The sequence below is a fragment of the Pundamilia nyererei genome, unplaced genomic scaffold (genome assembly GCF_000239375.1).
Source record: "Pundamilia nyererei isolate P.nyererei 1_Seehausen unplaced genomic scaffold, PunNye1.0 scaffold00124, whole genome shotgun sequence".
Classification (NCBI taxonomy): Eukaryota; Metazoa; Chordata; class Actinopteri; order Cichliformes; family Cichlidae; genus Pundamilia; species Pundamilia nyererei.
In genome coordinates, this window is record NW_005187525.1 from 1,362,931 (window position 1) to 1,383,423 (window position 20,493).

Below are 20,493 nucleotides of genomic sequence, written 5' to 3' on the forward strand. Positions count from 1 at the left end.
ATAAATATACACAGTATACTGCCATGACTACAATATAGATGTTTTACACACTCCTTTTGTTGTTGACATTTACAGGCTGTGTGCAAAATGCCACACTCTTCAAATTCATGCCAGCTATTATTTTTACGTCCAGTAGGTGTCCTGCTAGAGCAAATGAAGCTTCATGAAGCTTCGTGTTGGGGTGAACCAATTGGATGAAAAGCTTCAGTGCTTCATGGGGCTTCATCTGCCCATCACTAGCTTTCAGTCATTCCTGGTCAGGTCGTACTGTCACAGTCTGGCTGGGGCAGACTGTATGTGTTGCAAAAGAGGACTCAAACGCAGACCAAAACGTGGCGTGGATTAACAAAAACAAGCCGTTTATTGAGGCTAGCAACGAGGGTACAAATAATAGGGCATTGGTGAACACTAACCTAAACTGGGTGAACTAAAACTAAACATGAAAAACCTTAAGCATAGTGAACTGACAGAGATACCTGGAGATGAGCAGACGACCTGACCAGGAATGACTGAAAGCACGCGGACTAAATACACACAGGAGGATAATGAGGAAAGTGGGAACACATGGGGAAACAGCTGACACACATGAACATAACGACGTGACAAGGGGAGCATAACATTAACAACATTGAACCTATAGGGACACAGGAACCCTTCAAAATAAAACAGGAAATCTAATGAAACGCAGACCTGACAGCATAAGACACATAGATAAGAAACACACGAAGCGAAGGGCAAGGGAGACTTCACAGGGTATGACAATACAAGGGGGAACTGATAAACAGATGCACATAGGAAACATAATAAGCTAGAACATACACTAACAGCATCAAAAGAACTGAAACTCAAAACACTGGGTCATAAGACCCAGGACCGTGACACAACCCGCTGGTGGGCAACTCTGAGCACCACGTCCAGAACACCCTGGATTTTCTTGGGAAGGTGAGAGATGTCATTATGGAGGCAGATGAAACCATGGTCTCTTACGACGTTACATCTCTCTTCACTTGCATCCCAGTCACGGAAGTGTTGGAGGTAGTCCGTAAGAGATTACAGGATGACCCCAACCTCAGCAACAGGACCGCTCTCAGCACCGACCAAGTGTGTTTGAACTGTGTCTTCATTCCACCTACTTCACATACAAGGGTCAGTCCTACAGGCAGAAACATGGGTGTGCCGTGGGCTCCCCAGTTTCACCCATAGTGGCCAATTTGTACATGGAGGAAGTGGAAAAGAGGGCTTTGCTATCCTCCCCTGGAACAACACCAAGTCATTGGTTCAGGTATGTGGATGACACCGGGGTGAAAATCAAATCTCATACCACAATTCACGGATCACATTAACTCGGTGGACCGACACATCAAATTCACCAGGGAGGATATGAAAAGAGGCAGGTTAGCCTTCTTAGACTGTGAGATTTCCATCAGTAATGGGGGACATCTAAAAGCTGATGTGTACTGGAAACCTACGGATACGGATCAGTATTTAAGGTTTGACTCTCATCATCCACTGGAGCACAAACTGGGTGTCATCAGGACACTACAACACAGAGCGAACACCATCCCTACTGACACAGCAGCCAGGGAGGCAGAAGAACATCAAGAAGGCCCTGAGTAAATGTGGTTATCCCAGCTGGACTTTTGTCAAAGCTGGGAAGGCACCTGAAGAAAGCTCCAGCTGATCCAGGAGAGAAGGACAACCGCCGCCCAAGCGAAAACCTGCAGTGATCCTGTATATGTCAGGACTATAGGAGCAGCTGAGACGCATTTTTTCTAAACACCAGGTCTCTGTGGCTTTTAAACCCCAAAACATACTGCACCAAAAACTGGTGCACCCCAAGGATCAGGTCCCCCGACACAAACAGAGTAACATAGTGTACGCTGTTAAGTGCAGGAGGAGTGCCAGGATTTATACGTCGGGGAAACCAAACAACCTCTAGCTACAACACAGAAGAGCCACCTGCAGGCTATTTACACCTACAGGCCAGTGGACACTCTTTCAATGAGGAGGATGTAACATCCTGGACAGGGAGGAACGCTGGTTTGAGGGCGGAGTCAAGGAGGCCATTTACGTGAAAAGGGAAAGACCATCTCTGAATGGAGGAGGGGCCTAAGGGTACATCTGTCACCATCTTACATGCTGTGATTGCAGCCATTCCCCAACTCTCTGTGAATGGGACTCATGGCCATTGATCAGTGGTCTTTGTTGATCAATGGTCATGAGAATTTGCATAATTATGAATAAGGAACTGACCTCCCAGCCCATTGTTCCTTCAGTGGGCTGGTTTCAGTCATTATGCAAATGTGCTGTTTATAAGATTGAAACCTGCAGTCAGCTGAGACTGAAGACGTCACCTGATGATGATGAAATGTTTCTCCCACTGAAAACGCTGCGTCCAGATGAACAGAACCAACTTTTGGAGAATGTAATTTCTTCTCAAAATGGTATTTTGTTTTCAAATGACACACACAACCCATCACCAGTTGAACACTGATGTGCTTAATGTAAAATACTATGACCATTTCTTCTCCAGTCATCATAATGACTACTGTAAGCCTTTTTTTGTTTTGTGTTACACTTACTACAGACAGTACAGTGGCCTGTCAAACAATGGGGAAAAACTGTGAAAGTAGAGATGGTGTCAGTCTCACAAATCCAAACTGAAAGCTACAATAACCCAGTTTTATCTGAATTTGAAAGCAGGAAATTAGAGATCATCCAGATTTGACAAAACAAATAGAGCAGGAAGTTGTTTTTAACACCCTCCACCCCCAAAAAGGGCAAAGTCTAGTAGGATTTGCTGTTAGCTGAACTCAGAGTTGGAGTCAGAGCAATTTCCCTGAAAAAGTATTAATGAACTTAAAGGCAGAAACTCATCATTTTATTTTCATTCTGAATGAGATTTTTCAAATCAAGTAATATTTTTTTCAAAAACTCATTGTGCCACCTGAGTGGGTCAACTGAGCCACAGGTTGCAGAAATGATCCCCGGCTCCTGCAATAGATTTAAATATCTCGCCCAAGGATACTTAAAACCCTTATTTACCCCATTGCTTTGCAAGTATTACTGCATGTGTGAGAAAGTTAGGAAAAGAGCTTTTAAAAACACTGTATATGTGTGAGATCAGGTAAATGAAATGTGTCCTAGAATTATATAGGATATATAGAATTAAATAGTTTTGAAATGAAAAACAGTGACAATAAAATAATAATAATAATTCTCTTACACAATGTGGATAATGTAAGAGTAAACTTTATCAGATTTTTTTCTTTTGCACTTGGAAAGCCCATTGGCTCCTGACATTATACAGTAACACTGATATGCAGCTGATCAGCCAGGTAATCTTCAATGTCCAGAAATTTAATTTAACAAGTTTGCTGATGCTCTCTTGAACAATACAGAACACTATGAATGGTATAGTCAACAAATGTCAAAAAACAGTCCAGGGTACAGATGTGACAGCGATATGATTAGAGCTACAGCACAAAACAAACTTGATGGGCAGAGGAAGAGGAGAATGTTTTTGTTGTAGTATAAAACTGTATCGCCTGCTTTAAGGGTCATCCTTTTTGTGGAGCAGACTGCTGGTTCACATCAAGGTCCAGCACACTGTAAGTTATAATTTCAACTGCTGAAGCGAATTCCATCTTTTAAAAGATGTACTTCCTTTAAGAAAAGAAAACGAACACAACAGTTTATGGACAAATTCTGGTTTGGGGTGAAATTGTGACAAATGTGACAATGACAATTCCTCACAACTGGGTTTTGACCATATAAATTTTAAAAAAGCTTTTTCATTTTGCTGTCTAAAACCTATAACACTTTTTATTTTTTTTAGTCACTGGAGAAACAGCAACAAGTAGCACGATGCTTCTCTTTGGCCTCATGGTGGCATTGTTGTCTTACTGTCACGCTGAATAAGAACCAGATGTTAAAAAAAAAGACAGACGACAAATAAAATTAAAGAAGTAAAACATCAGTCCCAAACAAACTATTTCAGTTCCCCTGAGTTACTAATGCACACATGCTTCAAAACTCATCTGCTTTTCTGTAACTTGCCTCTTTCAGACAGTGAACTTGCTGCTTATGTTTCCAGGAAGACCATGACATCTGAAAAGCTGATAGAGGCAACAAGGATGCTACTTTTTCCCTACAGCTCATCTTGTAAACTTACACTAAAATGTTGTTATGACCATAATCAGGTGACTGTGGGATTTCTCTGTGTTTTGAATGAATACCTAACATGCTAGGATTCGAAGTTGACAGTTGTCAAAGTTGATTTGGTCAGTGACAGTTACTGCAGTTATCAACCCAAGTTTAAGCATCATTCCAAGTGTTAGTGGGAGTGGTTTGTTTGTTTGTTTTCTTTTTTTTCACTTTGGAATGGAAACAAACAGGTTTCATTTTAGTAGAAAAGAAAAAATGTGATACAAATGTGCTCATTATCAGCATTCTATTCATGCTTTCTAAAAACACAGTACCAGTACAATAAAAAAAAGTTGAATATGGGAATCATTTTAAAACTTTTTTGTTATAATGCAATCTTTGTGTGGTTGACCAAAGCAGGTATTGCAAAATCTAATAGAAAACTGGATTGTAATAGATACATTTAAGAAGGGAAAATAATTAACTTAAATCTGAAAACATCTAAACCTGGTCATGTGTTCGTGTTGAAGTTGTTTTCAGACATAAATACAGCTCTGAATCTTCAATTTTTCAGCTCCCTGCTTCTTCCCTGATTTCTGTTTTTGTTGTGCCTCCTGCATTCGATATGCTGTCTTAACACTATCCTAAACTGGTTTTTATTCGGCTATTCCTAATGTATTCTGCATGTAAGAAAGGTAAAATTGTGGAACTTGATTCTCCTGATATTCTCCAGATTTTATGTTTAAAAATAGCTTTAAACACATTTACAGCACGATTTTGCAGAGGCGCTCTGTGTAAGAGTCTGTTTTGCTCACATGAGGCATGTTTCAAACTCGAATTCTGTTGCATAGTCAGAGCTTTTTGAGTTTCAAAATCTGAAAACAATGTTTAAGTGTAGCTTTCTTGTCTGTGGAGGACAACAGTTGGGCTGTGTTACTTAATGCATGTATATGTGATATGTTTGGTTCGCTGGACTTTTTTGATAAGCAAAACACAAAGTCTATTTCAGGATTATTCTCCTGTACTCAGAGTCGTGAATACGAGTCAGCACACAGTCTTTGACCAGCAGATGTTCTCTGGTGGAGATAAGGATCTAGACCCTCCGTTCTTGTCATACTTCTTATCAGCCACCAGTGATCCGGCAGGCTTGTGCCTTTGTTCAACTTCATCCTGTGTTGAGCTGCTTTCGTCCCCATCTTCCTCTTCATTGTCACTTCTTTCATCTTTGGTTAGCTGAATGAAATGATTACAGTAAAAATACAGAATGAAAAACATGATGGGAAAATCAACAGAAAAGGAGACTGTATTTAGAAAAAAGCCGCCAAAGAGGACAAAATGTCTACTTGAAAGCAGATTTGAAATCTGAGATGCAGCAGAGAACTCTGGGTGGCAGTTTGGCTTCCTTTCAATGTAAAACACAAAGCTTTGTTGAGCATTTTGAAGCCTGAACATTAACATTTTGCTCATCACAATGCAGGTTTTTTAACAACGTAGTGACATATTTGGACGAAGTGATGCATTTTAAAGTTACCACGTAAGAGTGATCTGCATTTATAGGATGCAAAGAACCACATACCTGCTATTTAAAAGATCCATTTTTGCTAGGCGTGTTGGTTTGAGTTACTAACTAACCTTTTGAACCATGTTTGTGGTATGTTTGGAGTATTTCAGTGAAAATTGCATGTTTTATTAGCTTTCTTACATCACTGGGAAACTAGGTCAGTAAGGTACTTAAAACCTACTTGATGGTCTGGCCTTTACCTGAGTTCTTGAAGGCTCTGGATGTTGTAGGGCTGTCTTGGTTGACATGCCTCTGCAACATCGCAGAGTTCGTTCATTAGTCAAACTTTGAACGCAGGGTACATGTTTTAATTCTGGTTGGGGAACACTGGGCCAGCTCTTTATCATCTCAAGGACGTTCGAGTTTGCCCACCCAGTCCACATGTATTTTATGGCCCTCTGAGTATCCTGTGGGTGTTCTTTAGGAGTGTGGGGTGTAAAGAGAGACGTGGATAAATACTGTCACAGCAGACTTACTGTGCCAAACATAAATTTCCTGATCATGCGTAGAATGAGGTAGGCCCAGAAAATGTGCAGACAAAGCAGGACCACCAGCATTGTGTTGAAGAAGTAGTAACCAAAGAAGGCAGGGTAATAGAGAACAGGGTAGACCCAAGTACAGTGGATCAGCCTGAAACACAAGCATATCAAAAATGTAAAAATCTGTTACATACTAAATGTAATATATTTATAGGAAATCTGCTTGAGTATGAATGAACAAAGACAAATAAACTTATTTATCGGCTTACCAAAATGGAAAGATGATCAGTCGTGTTACCATGAACACTATGGCAAACAAAACAAAGAGAGTTTTGCAGGTTTTCTCCCATTTGGCATAGTTGAATAATTTGGCAGACTAAAAGAAAAATGAGTTTTACCATTAATTAACAACACACATATACACACAGCAGGTTTTATGTAGGATAAAGACCCAGTAAGTCCCAACAATCAGTTGACCCGCATGAGAAGGCACGTGGTGACAGCGAAGGAAAAACTCCCTTTTCACAGGAAGAAACCTCTGGCAGAACCAGGTCAGCCATCTCCCACGACTGGTGGAGAGTGAAAAGGGTTCAGTGAAGTAGAAACACTTCCATCATATTCTAGATCTCAAATATTTTCTTTTCTTTAATATGTGGCACACCACAAAGTAACAGAAACAGGTATTGGCACTTTGCATGTTTTATCTGCTTTCTGACAATTCACAAGAGAAAACTTCAAAAAGTGTATTTTTGAAAAATATCAGCATGTGGTCATTGTTCAGAATACGTTACTGCTTAGGTGAGGTCTCATTTTTACCCATGCTGCTCGTTTTTGAGCTAAGATTCCTTTTGTGTCACAACTATTTTCATTTACCTGCAATACCAGGTGGATTTATTTTGAACTGTAAGCAGTGTCCAGTTACTAAAGGTTAATCTATACCTTCATGTGGCCACCAAACATGTGGCCGAGACTGACCTCTAGGAAAACATCGGAAGCATCATGGATAAGCATAACCAGTGTTCCTACACGGATGTAGTTGGCACACCAGGAAAAGGATAAGAGGACCAGAGTGGCCAAGTGGTGGATGATTTGCTCCTTAAAGTCCTGATGGAGATAAGAAACACACAAAAACACACAAAGAAAACTCCAATCAACACAGGGAGTACTGTTTCATCACAAATCATGTTTGCATATTAAAAAAAGGTACATGTTGTTAAATGACAGAAGGACAAGAAAAGCAAAGAGAGAGAGAGAAAAATACAGAAAGTCATGACGCAGAAAACAGCGCTGACTCTGCCAAGTTAAAATAAATAAATAAACAAACATTTCTAACGTTATTTACACTTTTCATAATAGTGGAACAAGTTTCAGAATGCATCAATTATAATAATACCATTAAATATGTACATATATTTATTAGTTTCAGATGTAGCCATTCTTGTATTTTGCTTGTTTACATTCTTGTATTTTGCTTGTTTACATTCTTGTATTTTGCTTGTTTACATTATTGTATTTTGCACAACTCTGTTGCTTGTGAAGCTCGCACACAAGAATTTCACTCACATGTGCTGTACCAATGTACCTGCACATGTGATGTGACAATAAAAGTGATTTGATTTGATTTGAAATATAAAAAATACCATAAAAGACAGGAAGAACTTGTTCCCCATTCCCTGCATTCTAATAGTTATCTTTGTACACTCCAACAGAATCTAATTATCAGGAGGCAAGGTTATTATCGTTAACGAAAACTAACGAAATAACAACTAGAACGAATCATTTTCGTTATCGGAAATAAAAATAAAAACAAGACTTTGCAAAAAAATGAAAACCAACTAAAACTGTAATGAGTGTTCACAAAACTAACTAAAATTAACTAAATTTATAGCGAAAATGTGTTTAGTTTTCATTGATGTGTGCGTGTCCTACAATAGTCAAGGGTGAAAATGAAGTGTAGTTTTCAGGGTTTTTTTTTGCTGTGTCACATTATGCCAGCAGGTGGCAGCACGTTAGTCGAATCCAATTTGGGATTACTTTGAATATGACTGTGTTTTGGATAAAGCAAGTGTCTTGTAGTGGAAAGAGACAAATTATGAGGGACATTTCTAAAGGGGAAAAAATCCCACAAACCTTAAAGCGCACTTGAAAAGCTCACACAAGAAGGCTAACCTAGCTTAGGTAAGGGAGCACACTCAACCCTCATCCCCAGAAACAGAAGCTAACCCCGGGCAAGGCAGCGTGACGCATCCTGAGACAACTCCACAAAAAACATTAATGCAGTGCTTCCAACAGCGAGCTGATGGCTGCTGGTTGGTCAATTTGCAGGAACATCACAAGCGAGAGGAAGCGTTGATGAATATGTTTATTGAGACGGGGACATCTACACAACTGTGTGAGTCAGTTGCCTTCAAAAAGTTTAGCAATTCACTTGAACCAAAATTACGAACACCTGGTGCTGCAAAAGTTAATAGTCTCATTGGGGCCAAGATTTATCTTTTATAGTTGCCTGCTATCAATGGTTGTTCATCTGCCCTATTTTTTTTTTTAAGAACCCAGAGGTTCCCCATAGGTGGGAATGTGAGTTGTCTGTCTCTGTGTGTTCGCCCTGCGACAGACTGGCGACCTGTCCAGGGTGCAGGGTATGGCAGCTGGAATAGCAACATACCCAAGGATAAGCAGAAGAGCATGACTGATATGATGAAACTGGGATTTTGTTGCACTTAAATGTTGCAAACAACTAAAACTATAACTGAAACTAAGGATTTTCAAAAAAAAAACAAAAAACTAAACTAGCAAACAAATGGTAAAAACTAATTAAAACTGATATAAATTTGAAAATCTGAAGTCAAAACTAAATAAAAATAAAAACTAATGAAAATTGCAAAACTATTAAAACCCTGTCAGGAGGTTTCATGTATTAGAAAGAAAGGGAAACTTCTTCACATGCCTGATCACAATAGGTTAAACATGTTTTATTTTGTTTTGTTTTTTTTATCTTTCCCTACAACAGGTAGCATTGATAAGACAACTCGTATGTCTTCAGAAGGGCTATAGTGTGTACTGGAAAGAAAGGGACCAAGCACCGAGTCTTAAAGGTAATAAAATTAGATTGAATAGATGCTTGGACTGTTTTCTTTGCCATGTTGCTATGACTGATCAGTTAAAGTAGCTCTGCACCCAAAATGCCAAGATTATATCAGTCCATCAGTGTGGCTGGATATCTGTTCTCACCAAGCCTGCTGTTTCTATGAAGGATAGCATTTTATTTTCAGTTGAAGTGAACTCTTTAAAATGCAGACAGTAAGACACAGAAAGTAAGGTTTAATTGTTTGTTTAGCTTTCATGTATGCCCACTCTCTTCTGTAAGATTTTCCTTTCTCTCACGATCATTTCTTAGTACTACGTATGTTCATTTTGTACAGATAGCGATTCAAATAATTCCATTAGAATGTCAGTTAAACATCTGGAATATTGATTTGGTCAGTAAGGTAGTAAATGGGGTTGTTAATCAGTTTTAGCTTCTTCGGTTTCAAGAGGAGCAACAATGAGACAACCTCCAAAACAATTCAATTCAATAAAACTTTATTGATCCTGAAGGTTGACCCCGAAGGAAATGAGTAAGCAATGGTATTACAAGTGGAGGCTACTGACATTTTTCCCTCCACATCTGTTCGGATTGTTTTTTCACTGCTACTTCCTTTTGGCTAGGATAAGTATCACTACTGGTAGCATGATGCAATACCTGGACCCTACAGAGGTTGCACAGATATTTCAACTCATCCAGGATGGCTGATCAATATGTACCATTGGCAGAAGGTTTGCTGTATCTCCTAGCAAAGTCTCAAGAGAGGAGATACTAGGAGATAGGCTGTTACTCTAGGAGCCCTGGTAGAAGGTCTTCAACCATCAGGAGGTCCAGTATCTGCTCTTTTGTGCAGGGAGCATGAAGAGCATTGCCAGAGTCCAACAAAATGACCCCCAGCAGGCCACTTGTGTGTGTCTCTGACCAGACAATCAGAACCAAACTTCATGAGGGTGGCCTGAAGGCCCTGTGCTCACTGCCCAGCACCATGGTGCTCGATTGGCATTCACCATACAATACAAGAATTGGAAGGTCCTGCACTGGTGCCCAGTGTTTTTCACAGATTAGAGCAGGTTCATGTGACAGACATGAATGGGTCTGGAGAAGCAGTGGAGAACACTACCTGAGCTACCTGTAACATCGTTCAGTATGACTGGTTTGCTGGTGGATCAGCGATCGTGTGGGGAGGAATATCCATGGAGAGACAAACAGACCTCTACAGGCTAAACGGTAAATGGACTAGTTCTTATATAGCACTTTACTACTCTGTCTGAGCACACAAAATGTTTCATGCAACTTGCCTCATTTATCAATTGACACCTATTTATACAAGCATTTTTTCTATGCTTTATTTCTCCACTGAAGTGCTTTCTATCTAACATTCACACACATTCATACTCATGTGGATGCATCGGAGAGCAACCTAGGGTTAGTATCTTGCCCAAGTATACTTGGCTTGGCAGACTGGAGCATCGATCAAACCACCAAACTTCCAAACCTCCCATACCTCCTGAACTACAGTCATGGTGCAGTAGGCCCTGGGTTCCTCCTTGTGCATGACAATGCCTGGCCTCAAATGGTGAGAGTATGCAGACAGTGCCTGAAGGATCGAGGAATTGATACCACTGACTGGCTCCCATGCTTGCCTGACCTAAGTCCAATAGAACACCTTTGAGGCATTATGTTTCAGTTTATCCAACACTGCCAGGTTGCACCTCATGGAGGAGCTGAGTGATACCCAGGTATGGGTGAGGTCTTCTGGTTAGGTCTGTCTTCTAGTGAAACAGGTGTTTGAAGAGGAGCGGGAAGAAATAACACTTATGTACTCCCACCCCCTTCAGATATTTATAGTTCAGTCATGTAGCTGAGCAGCTGCTTCCTGAGTATATGTAATACATTATATAACAATGATAATTTACCACACTAGAAATATCTATATTGAAAAGACCTCTTGTAGCTTAATGCTGCCCTCATCCCTGTACTGCATAAAAACCACATCTTTATACACTGATTTAAATTTGTGGACATTTGGACATTGCTTGTGCTTAACCTCACACACAGACACACGAAAACCTTTCCTAGTAGTTCTGACCACAACTCATAGCCCCACTGCAGAGAGAGAAGTGTAATATATAAAACTGTAACAATACAACTGAGCGTAAGGCAGACAAGACAAGAGATTATCAGAATAAAACAGGAAACAGAAAGTGAACTTGTGACACCAAGAAAAGATTGACTACAAAGGAGACGCTGATGGCAAGACACATGGATGAGATTAGGAATAACAAAAGCCAGAAACTAGAAATAAACGCGGACCCAACAGAGAAAACTAAACTATACAGAGTTAGCACTTAAGTCATCTCTTAGATGCAGCAGAAAGAATCGCGAGTCCACAACAAACTCAAAGATCCAGAGACGCAGGAACACTGAGCACCACTTTGAGTTGCTGCAATTAAATGTTGGGAAATGGACGAGCCTGCCGCTTTTTCAATTTGATTCTCTGCTTTTGAATTCAGGTGCCTGTAGGCTGATCATTTTAATTTCAGTTTCAACAATATAGCATCCTTTCCAACAAATTACCCAGTCTATACGAGTACGAGTCTGCTGTGTTTTCAAAGTCTTCATTTATTTTCTTGAGCAGTATGTATAATTGCATTTGTTGAGTATTGTATTGTTGAGATTCAAATATTAATATTAGCCTGAAGTTTCGAAAAAATAATATTACCTTTTTTAATACTAATACTCTTTCACATATTTAGAAATGGTTAAAATTATACATTACATATTATGTAAAGAAAAAAAGAAAGCAGATGAATGAACTGAATTGAAGTTTGTGGTCTCTAAGAACCACTACTTACCTTCCTCTTGACATCAAAAGCAACACTGAAGAGAAGACAGCCATAGAAACTCATTTCCAAGATATAATACCAGTACTGAGACTCTAGCATGGTCTGCAGACAGGGAGACAAAGAGACAGATTCAAGAAGACGGGACAAAATTATAATCAGTTATACAGACTAAAGGTTTGTCCCATAAGGTTCTGTTTTGTTCCCCCTAGACCTTAAGGCTAAAAATAAGCTGCAGAGGAATCTATTGTTTACACCAATTTGCAGCTTTCCACGTAAATACTAGTACAGGTTGATGCTTCTGTTAAACGCTGAAAGAAAAGGAAATCTGAGTACTAGTAATTAAAGTCCCACATGGCAAGAAACATGGCAGGTTTACAATCCTTTCACAAAGTATAGCCCTGTTTTTTCAGTTTGTACTGATTGCAAAAATAAATAAATGTATCGTCTGCTTTGTCTGAATGTCTGCTGAACTTCACATCTGTAGTGGTGTACAGAAGAGAAATTACAAAAATGTGTGATGCCCAAAAATCTATGGACCTAACCGGATGTTAGACGGACATCTATGAGTAGCGTGGGATGGATGATTGGATAATTGGATCCATCATCCCATTGGATGATGGATAATTGTTAGAATTCTGAGTTCTTTTTTTCTGAGTTTGTTTTTTACTCTTTTTTTTTTTTTTTTATTGCCCTTGCCTGTGTTTTCCGTATGTTTCCTCAGTGGTTTTGTGGTTTTCTGTGTTTTTGCTCTTGATGATTGATTGATGATTATGGCATGTGGTGTGGGAGAGTATGCAACAAACCTGCTTGGGAAAACCTGTCCATACTTCCCTAGTATCATAAAGCCATTCTTTCTGCAGAAAAAATAGGTATTATATTTGTACAGGTAATGCAAAATAAAGAAGAGTGGTGAAATGTTAACTTATAAAGAGCTGTTCAGACAAAAGCCTAATGAGTAAAGAGACTTAATCATTTAACCATCACTGCCTTGAGTTGGAAAAATGTTGAAATGGTTATGTTACTTACATCATGCAGTGCTACCATTCCTCCAATAAATGCAGACAGGTAGAAAACAAATCGCCAGCTGTTGGGACACAATAAAGTTGCTGTTAATATCAGAATAATCACAAATACACACACTCACAAAAGCAGAGCGTAGTAACCTGGCCTCTGTGAATTTCTTCAGAACTCCAGGGCGGTCCTGTCTGCGTCTTCTTCTAAACCAGCGCTCCACTTGTCTCGTGGACAGACAGCTTTTCTTAGACAACCCATCAATGTCAACCTGGTATTAAATACACATGCAGACAGACACAAAAACACATGCATGTTTGTTTACATATGTATCGTGTAGGTGCTTAAATGTATATCTCTAGCCCGCTCGTTTCAGATACATAAATAATGTAGTTTTGTCAAAACTGCAGGAATCTCTCAGGCACATTTGCAAACAAACGCTGGAATGTGTGGAGTCACACTTCAGGCTGTTGAAGGTAATTAAAGAGCAGAAATATATCCACAAGCTTTGAGACATCCTTGACTTTCACTGCGAGAAACAGTAGCTTGCAGTCAGCAGAACTCCAGAAATGTATCAATGTAATTTGTCGTGATTTGGTAATCTGTTAATAATGTACATCACTTATGGAAAATGTGCATGTCCGCTGACTCAAACCAGTACAGTTTAAAACAAATATGTTATATTTGTACATTTGTTCATAATGAAGGTGGCACAGTGGTGGAGTGGTACACACTGCAGCAAGAAAGTCCATGGTTCAGATCCAGTCTGGTCTCATGTTCCCACTCTCTACGGGAACATGAGATTGCATCAAAAACATGCATCAAGAGGGAGGGGTGGTTGGTAGGTAGGTAGAGGGATACTTTATTGAACACAAACACATATACGGTCCCTCGCTATAACGCAGTTCACCTTTCATGGTCTCACTGTTTCGCATTGTGTTCTGCGTCCTGATCGGCTGTAGACAATTGTCAATCAATCGCGTGCCGTGTCTCCTGTGGCTGGATTTTGCACTGTCAGAGGCCCCTGTGGGTGCCTTTGGTTTCATTCTTTAATACTGGACTTATTTTTCTACTAAGGTTTGAACTTTGAGAGTTTAAACAAGAGAGAAAAGTGTGAAAATGTTCACGCCTGTCTGAGAAAAGTGTATAAAGTGTGTAGTGAGGGGTTTTACAGCCTTAAAACATCTAGAATAGCTGTAGAAAATAAAGTTGGCTACTTTGCAGATTTTACCTATCGCGGAATATTTTTAGAACATAACTCCTGCGATAAATGAGGGACGACTGTACCAAATACACTAACAGAAAGCAAACTGGCTACACCAAGTTACAAAAAAAAAAAGACAAGCATTTGTACAAGAGCTGTACAAACCTAGCCTCCTAACTAAAACACAGTAAATAGCTGTGGAGCAGTGATGAACTATCCCAAAATAAGTGAAATAAGTAAATAACTGTAGTGCAATGACAGTCTAACCACCAGAATTGTACGACCAGCAAAAATGAACAGTCCTTGAGTGTGTATGGGCGAGGTTGTGAAGGGGCCCATTAGTCCACCTTACCCCTGCGCCTGACTGCTGTGTTAGATGTATAGTCCTTGGAACAAAGGACTTCCTTAGCATGTCTGTAGAGTGACAAGAGTCTGCCAATGAACTAGCTTCTCTGCTTGTTGAAGATTAAGTGTTGGTCATTGTCCATGATGGACAGCAGCTTGTTCAGGGTCCTTTTCCCTGCCACCAATGTAAAGAGCCAGCTTTCTTCACAGCTTGTCCAGCTTGTCTGTTGGCATCTCTCTTTCTCTTTTGGATGCTGCCTCACCAGGACACCAGCGCACAGAAGAGGACACTGGTGATGACTGACTGGTAAAATATAAACAAGAATTTGCTGCAGATGGTAAACAACCCCAATTTCCTCAGGAAGCTCAGCCAGCCCTTTTTTGTAGAGTATATCTATGTTCACTAACCAGTCCAGTGTGGTATCCAGACAGAGTCCCAGGTACCTGTAGGTACTGACAAATTCCAATTGATACAGGTAGTGCAGAATGCCTAGCCCTGCGGAAGTCTACCTTATGTCAGTTTACAAAGTCCAATCAAGCTCCTATACTCTCCCTCCTGTCCATCCATGATATGCCCAACTATAGCTGTGTTATTAGAAAACTTCTCCATGTGACATGTTGCAGAGTTGTAGCTGAAGTCAGCCATGTACAGGGCAAAAAGGACAGGAGAGAGCAGTGAGAGAGCATTTTTAGGTTACCAATGCTGCTGACCACGGTCTTTGAGGTGCAGTCTCTCAGCCTCACAAACTGTGTGAGGTTCGCTATTGAGGATACCAGGAGTCCAGCCCCATCTGCAACAACTAGTCTCTCAGTAGTGGGGATTGTATAGTGTTAAATGTGCTGGAGAAAGGACTTCGAGGTCGCACAGTGGAGGTAGCTACGTAGAACTACTGCTTCTGGCTCTTTTTGGTCAAAAAGCCCCTGAAACTCGAAATACTAACAAGATAAAAAGCTAACTAGGATGGGGCTATGGTGAATGACAAACACGGCAAGGTGAAAACCAAGAGAAGGGTGATAACTATGACTGCAATGTATACTGAAAAAAGTGAAGCTAACAAAGATGGCGAAATTTTGGCTAGTGCTGGGGCTAATGCTAGCAAAAAAGAATGATATGGAGGAGAACGTCAATATTAACTCATCAATTTAAGGCGATACTTATGGAAATTAGGGAATCGGAAAAGAAAATGTGCAACAGTTTGAAGAAGTTAAGGCCAAAGTGTGCAAAACCAGCGCAAGACTCAAGGAGGCAGAGAATCATATTTTGGACATGGAGGAGCAGATTCAAACAATGGAGGATGCTGTTACGGAGCTATTAACTACAGTCCAAACTCAAGTGACAAATCACCGAAGGATAAAGTTGGGAATGAAGAGAAAAGCGCTCCCACTACTCGGTCCATTACTGCACGCTTTCTGAGTTATGAGACAAGACAAATGTGTAATATTTAGAACTATTGTCTTAATCGAGATGCAAGGAGTAGTGGTTCATGTGCAGTGTGGAAGAATTGTGCGAGGAGGACTTCTAATCCTGGGCCCCACTCCGAAGTGTGTGGGTCAGCCCACACCTGACTTATTACATCAGGTCTTACAGACCTGAAAATCCTGTTTTATTTTCTTATTATCTGTTTGATTGTTATCTTGTTAACTGTGGTTCTGAGCAGTTTGGAGAAGCGGTATTGTTATGTTTATTTTGACAACAATGTTCCATCTTAAAAATGGCAAACACTGTTAATATCCTCTCCTTTAATGTAAATAGAATAGTCAGCCCACAAAAAGGTCCAACATACTGTTTAAGGTAAAGAAAGAAATGATTCGTGCAGCCCTCCTACAGCAGACGCGTTTGTCAGATAAAGAACACAAAAAACTAGAACAAGGTTTTTGTTACTACGCCTATTCATTATCACAGAGATCTGGGCACTGTAGAGATTTAGCCATTTTAATATCACAACAGATCTGTTTTGAATATTTATTTGATATAAGGGATAGGGAGATCCGATATGTATTGGTAAAATGGAGAACTGATGGTTTTCCACCCACTACCCCCAATATATACACAGCTATAGGAATGACTGGGCTTTCGATAAGCACATGTTTGAGCTGATCTGAAACTGAAGCAATGTTGATATGTGGAGGGGACATGAATATAAGGCTATCCAAATTAGAAATTTCTAAAGCACATATATAGTACAGCAAAAATGGACAATAAGTTGCATTATTATAATATGTATTATTGACATCTGGAGAGATGCTAATCCTTCTCGGCTCCCCACTCTACATACTCGAGAACTGATTATTTTACAATTATTACAATTATTTTTTCAGACCAAAGGTAAACAACATTAACATTTTGATTGTCAGGACTAAAGGTGTGTGACTTGGTTTACCTGAGCAGGATTTCGACACTGAGTAGTGTAGTAGAACTCCAAGATAGAATTTTCCTCAGCTTTCAGATAGACTCTCTGCTTGATTCCAGCAGAAACTGCAAGTGGTGTTGCTATCCATCTGAAGTACCATAAACATAAGCAAAATGAAATTCAGCACATGATGGAAAATGACATTTTAAGGAGAACAGGTATATTGGGCCGTTACTTTGTCTGTAGCCATGGCTGCGCTTTGTTTGTTAGGCCTGTGGCTGCAACATTTGTTTGTTTGTTTTGTTCTTTTTGTTTTATGTGTGTGTGCAGTAGCGATTGTGCTGGATGGTTGTGCTGGGATCAAATCTATCAGAGCCACACTCCAAGTTAAAGCTGAATTTTTCCATAGCAACACAAAATGAACTATAGTAGCAACTGCCCAATCAGAACAATAACTATATCCAGCCACAGTATCACCTGTCACAACCAGGAAGACTGGTTACATTTGTGCTTACTCACAGCAAACACTGTTGATGGTTCACGATGAACGATTAATGAAAAGCAAGTAAGTGAAGTGTTAACCCACCACCACCCTCTACTGGAGTAGGGTTAGGTGGTTTAGGTGCACAATTTGGAGCTTACCTTTCAAACAGGTATCTGATGAGTAAAAAGGCTAAGGCATAGGGGAGAGTCACATAAAGATTGGAGGCTTTGGCATAGACCCGGCCCTCTTTGTCTTCCAGGTCAGCCCATGTTAGGCCCACAGGCAACCATAGACTGTCTGACCAGAAGCATTCATACAGTGTGTCAAACATCCCTCCTTCCTAAGGGAGCCAAAAGGTTATACAAACAAAAGAGAGGCAAAGGTCATGATATTAGTAGTCATGTAGTACTATATACTATATATACACACACACACACACACACACACACACACACACACACACACACACTTTCCTTTACCTTACATGGGCAGCAGTATGGTAACATGTTACAGTTACTAAAGTCTACATACAGATCTGTTCAGAAAACAAATATTGACTTATCGATCCTTTCCCTGAGATCACTCCCACACTTTTTCAACAAGGCCTCTCTAAACACAGAAAGAAAGAGTGCTGAAACAGGCAAGGAGTGCCTCACTTGCAACTTGGCAACATATAATTACATTTGAAAGCACTTTTTAAATAAAGTCCAAATAAAGTGATGATAATCACATAATAAAATAATGTGAATTTCAAAGATAGCTCTGTAATTCTGAAAAGGACTGTGTAATCTACTCTTCTCTACTGTAGAAGCTGAAAAGTTGATTTCAAGCCATCACCAAACGGTTTCATTTCATTCAACAATGTTTCATAACATCTCCGTTTAGAGTTGGCTGCATTCACAGGGATCATTTTAAGAAAGCTTCAGTGCCAGCTTATTCTGATGCTGAAACTTTGTGCAACACAACCCTCTTTTAATGTTAGCCTGCACAAAACCTCTCAGCAGAAAGCCCAGCTTAACAGAGAGAGTTGATAACTAACATCATACCTGTTATATCCTACTGGGTTTTTCAGGTAAAGCAAATAAAGCTTGGCTATTGACCTTCCTTGGCAGGATACTCCTATGAAGATCAACCTTTCACAAAGAAAACGTTGTTGATTGTGTCAATGCCCATGAACCTACTGTAGATTCACTTGCATCACATTTATCTTTACAACAGTTCCCTGTAGCCATATTAGCACACTGTTAAGGAGGCTTCGCATTATAACCCCCAGTCAATAAGGGGACAATAGTTTTCATTACGGTTGTTACTTCCTCTATAAATACTTCAGCTGAAATCTACTGAGAATTGATTCGGTGTGCATGACATGTTCACCCTGCATGCTACAAACACATATCTCTAAATTTGCTGTTTTGTCATCAACGTGGAGTAGTTTTGAATACTTTAACACATTTATAAAGTTTATCTTTAATAAACACAGCACTAACAGAAAATGTAAGAATATGTATTAAATGTGCAGAAAAGTAAAAAGAGTATAATAATGTCAAAGTAAAACTAAATGAAACTTTTAAATCACCTGACTTCGTTCACCCATTAGCTCAGGCTTGGTCTGTTAGCTGTTTGTTTAGTGTTTCAAGTGACATTAGGGTTAGGAAATTTGCCTCTAGTCAAAGTATAATTTCACAGTCAAAGCCATTACCCTTCTTCATAGATGCTGGTTTTATAAATGTGATATGCTATACAGATCCTTTAAGTGACCTTAGACAAATATAGCTTCTTAAACAGCTTACCGCTATTTTTTTTATTTTATTTCAAGGAGGCAAACCACATAACTCAGATTTACTGTGATCTTGCTGAGAACAGAGAATCGATTCGTTACAAACCACATCACTTACTGCAGAAAAGCCTGGATCAAATATCTCCTCCTGCCCACAGTTCTAGTTTAAACACAATAGATATCTAGCAAAAACTTGGAAATATTACTCACATTCAAAGGAAGACACGCAATTTGCTTGCTAGTCACATTTCAAGGTCACAGTAAAACAAAAGCTTACCTTTTCACAGCCAGATAGAACAGGTAAGGGAACTTTTCCACATCAGCTGACTGCTTGTGTTTGCTGTGGAATATGAACACAGATGGGAAAGTCCTACGTTGCCCCCACCCCATCCCCAAACACACTCACACACCTTACCACCACCACCCCCACCATATGACAAGCAATCAGCCACTCTTGTCTTTGTTTGATATTCTTTAGGGTCACACCCACCCAGCGACAATTATCTGGGAAGGGCTTTCAGGAAGTGGAGGTAGGCTAGTGGATTGCCACAACACACAGGCTTTTTTTTTTCTCTGCCCTCAAAGGATCTAATAACATTGTTTGTACTGTGCTCCTGATAAAATACAAAAGACAAGTTCTCTGACAGAACAAACCCTCCAGGAATAGAAACTGGAAAATGTAAAAATATCCCAGATACTGTATATAATAGACATATTTCTTTAAAAAGAAAGACTAAAGAAAGAAAGAATATTTGCTAAAGTTTACCTATGTTTTATTTTTAAACTTTAGGGTGTGTGTGTGTACAGACGGAACAAATAGCACCAGGACTCTGTACTAAGCTAAAACCAATAGAGAGCTTTGATGAGACTCTAAATTAATCATTAACATAATATAAAAATGAAAAGGTACCTAAAAGTTCCTATTAGGACCAAATACAATGAAACAAACACCTTTAAACATTAAGTCTGTGCAAAAACACCCAAATGTTCATGTTCTGTTAGGGAGGTCAGTACACACATACAGACATATTAACAGAGCAAGTTAGTCTTGTGCAAGACTTCCACTGCAGCCTGAGGATGGTATATAAAAACTTTTTCCCAAACAAAGAGGTGTTTTGTAACCACAAGTTCTGGTTTTCAGCTACAGAGACATCACTGGTTTTTGAGGCAATTGTTGCTGAGATTTGGCGCTCTGTAAATAAAA

General features: G+C 39.7%; 1 protein-coding gene across 2 annotated transcripts; it reads right to left on the bottom strand.

Annotated features, from left to right (window-relative positions):
* Window positions 1-4,796: 4,796 nt before the first annotated feature.
* cers3a (ceramide synthase 3a) lies at window positions 4,797-19,623 on the bottom strand. Of its 2 annotated transcripts, none has more exons than XM_005742866.1 (11): window positions 19,567-19,623; window positions 17,671-17,852; window positions 17,059-17,176; window positions 13,281-13,399; window positions 13,144-13,201; window positions 12,921-12,971; window positions 12,127-12,219; window positions 7,162-7,290; window positions 6,456-6,562; window positions 6,184-6,337; window positions 4,797-5,379 (listed from the first exon to the last, which is right to left on the bottom strand). In XM_005742866.1, the coding sequence occupies exons 2-11, from the start codon at window positions 17,841-17,843 to the stop codon at window positions 5,191-5,193; spliced, it is 1,191 nt and encodes a 396-aa protein (XP_005742923.1). In that variant the 5' UTR covers window positions 17,844-17,852; window positions 19,567-19,623; the 3' UTR covers window positions 4,797-5,190. The 2 variants fall into 2 exon arrangements, with proteins under 2 accessions (XP_005742923.1, XP_005742924.1); XM_005742867.1 differs by lacking the exon at window positions 19,567-19,623 and adding an exon at window positions 19,500-19,535.
* Between the last annotated feature and the right edge of the window lie 870 nt (window positions 19,624-20,493).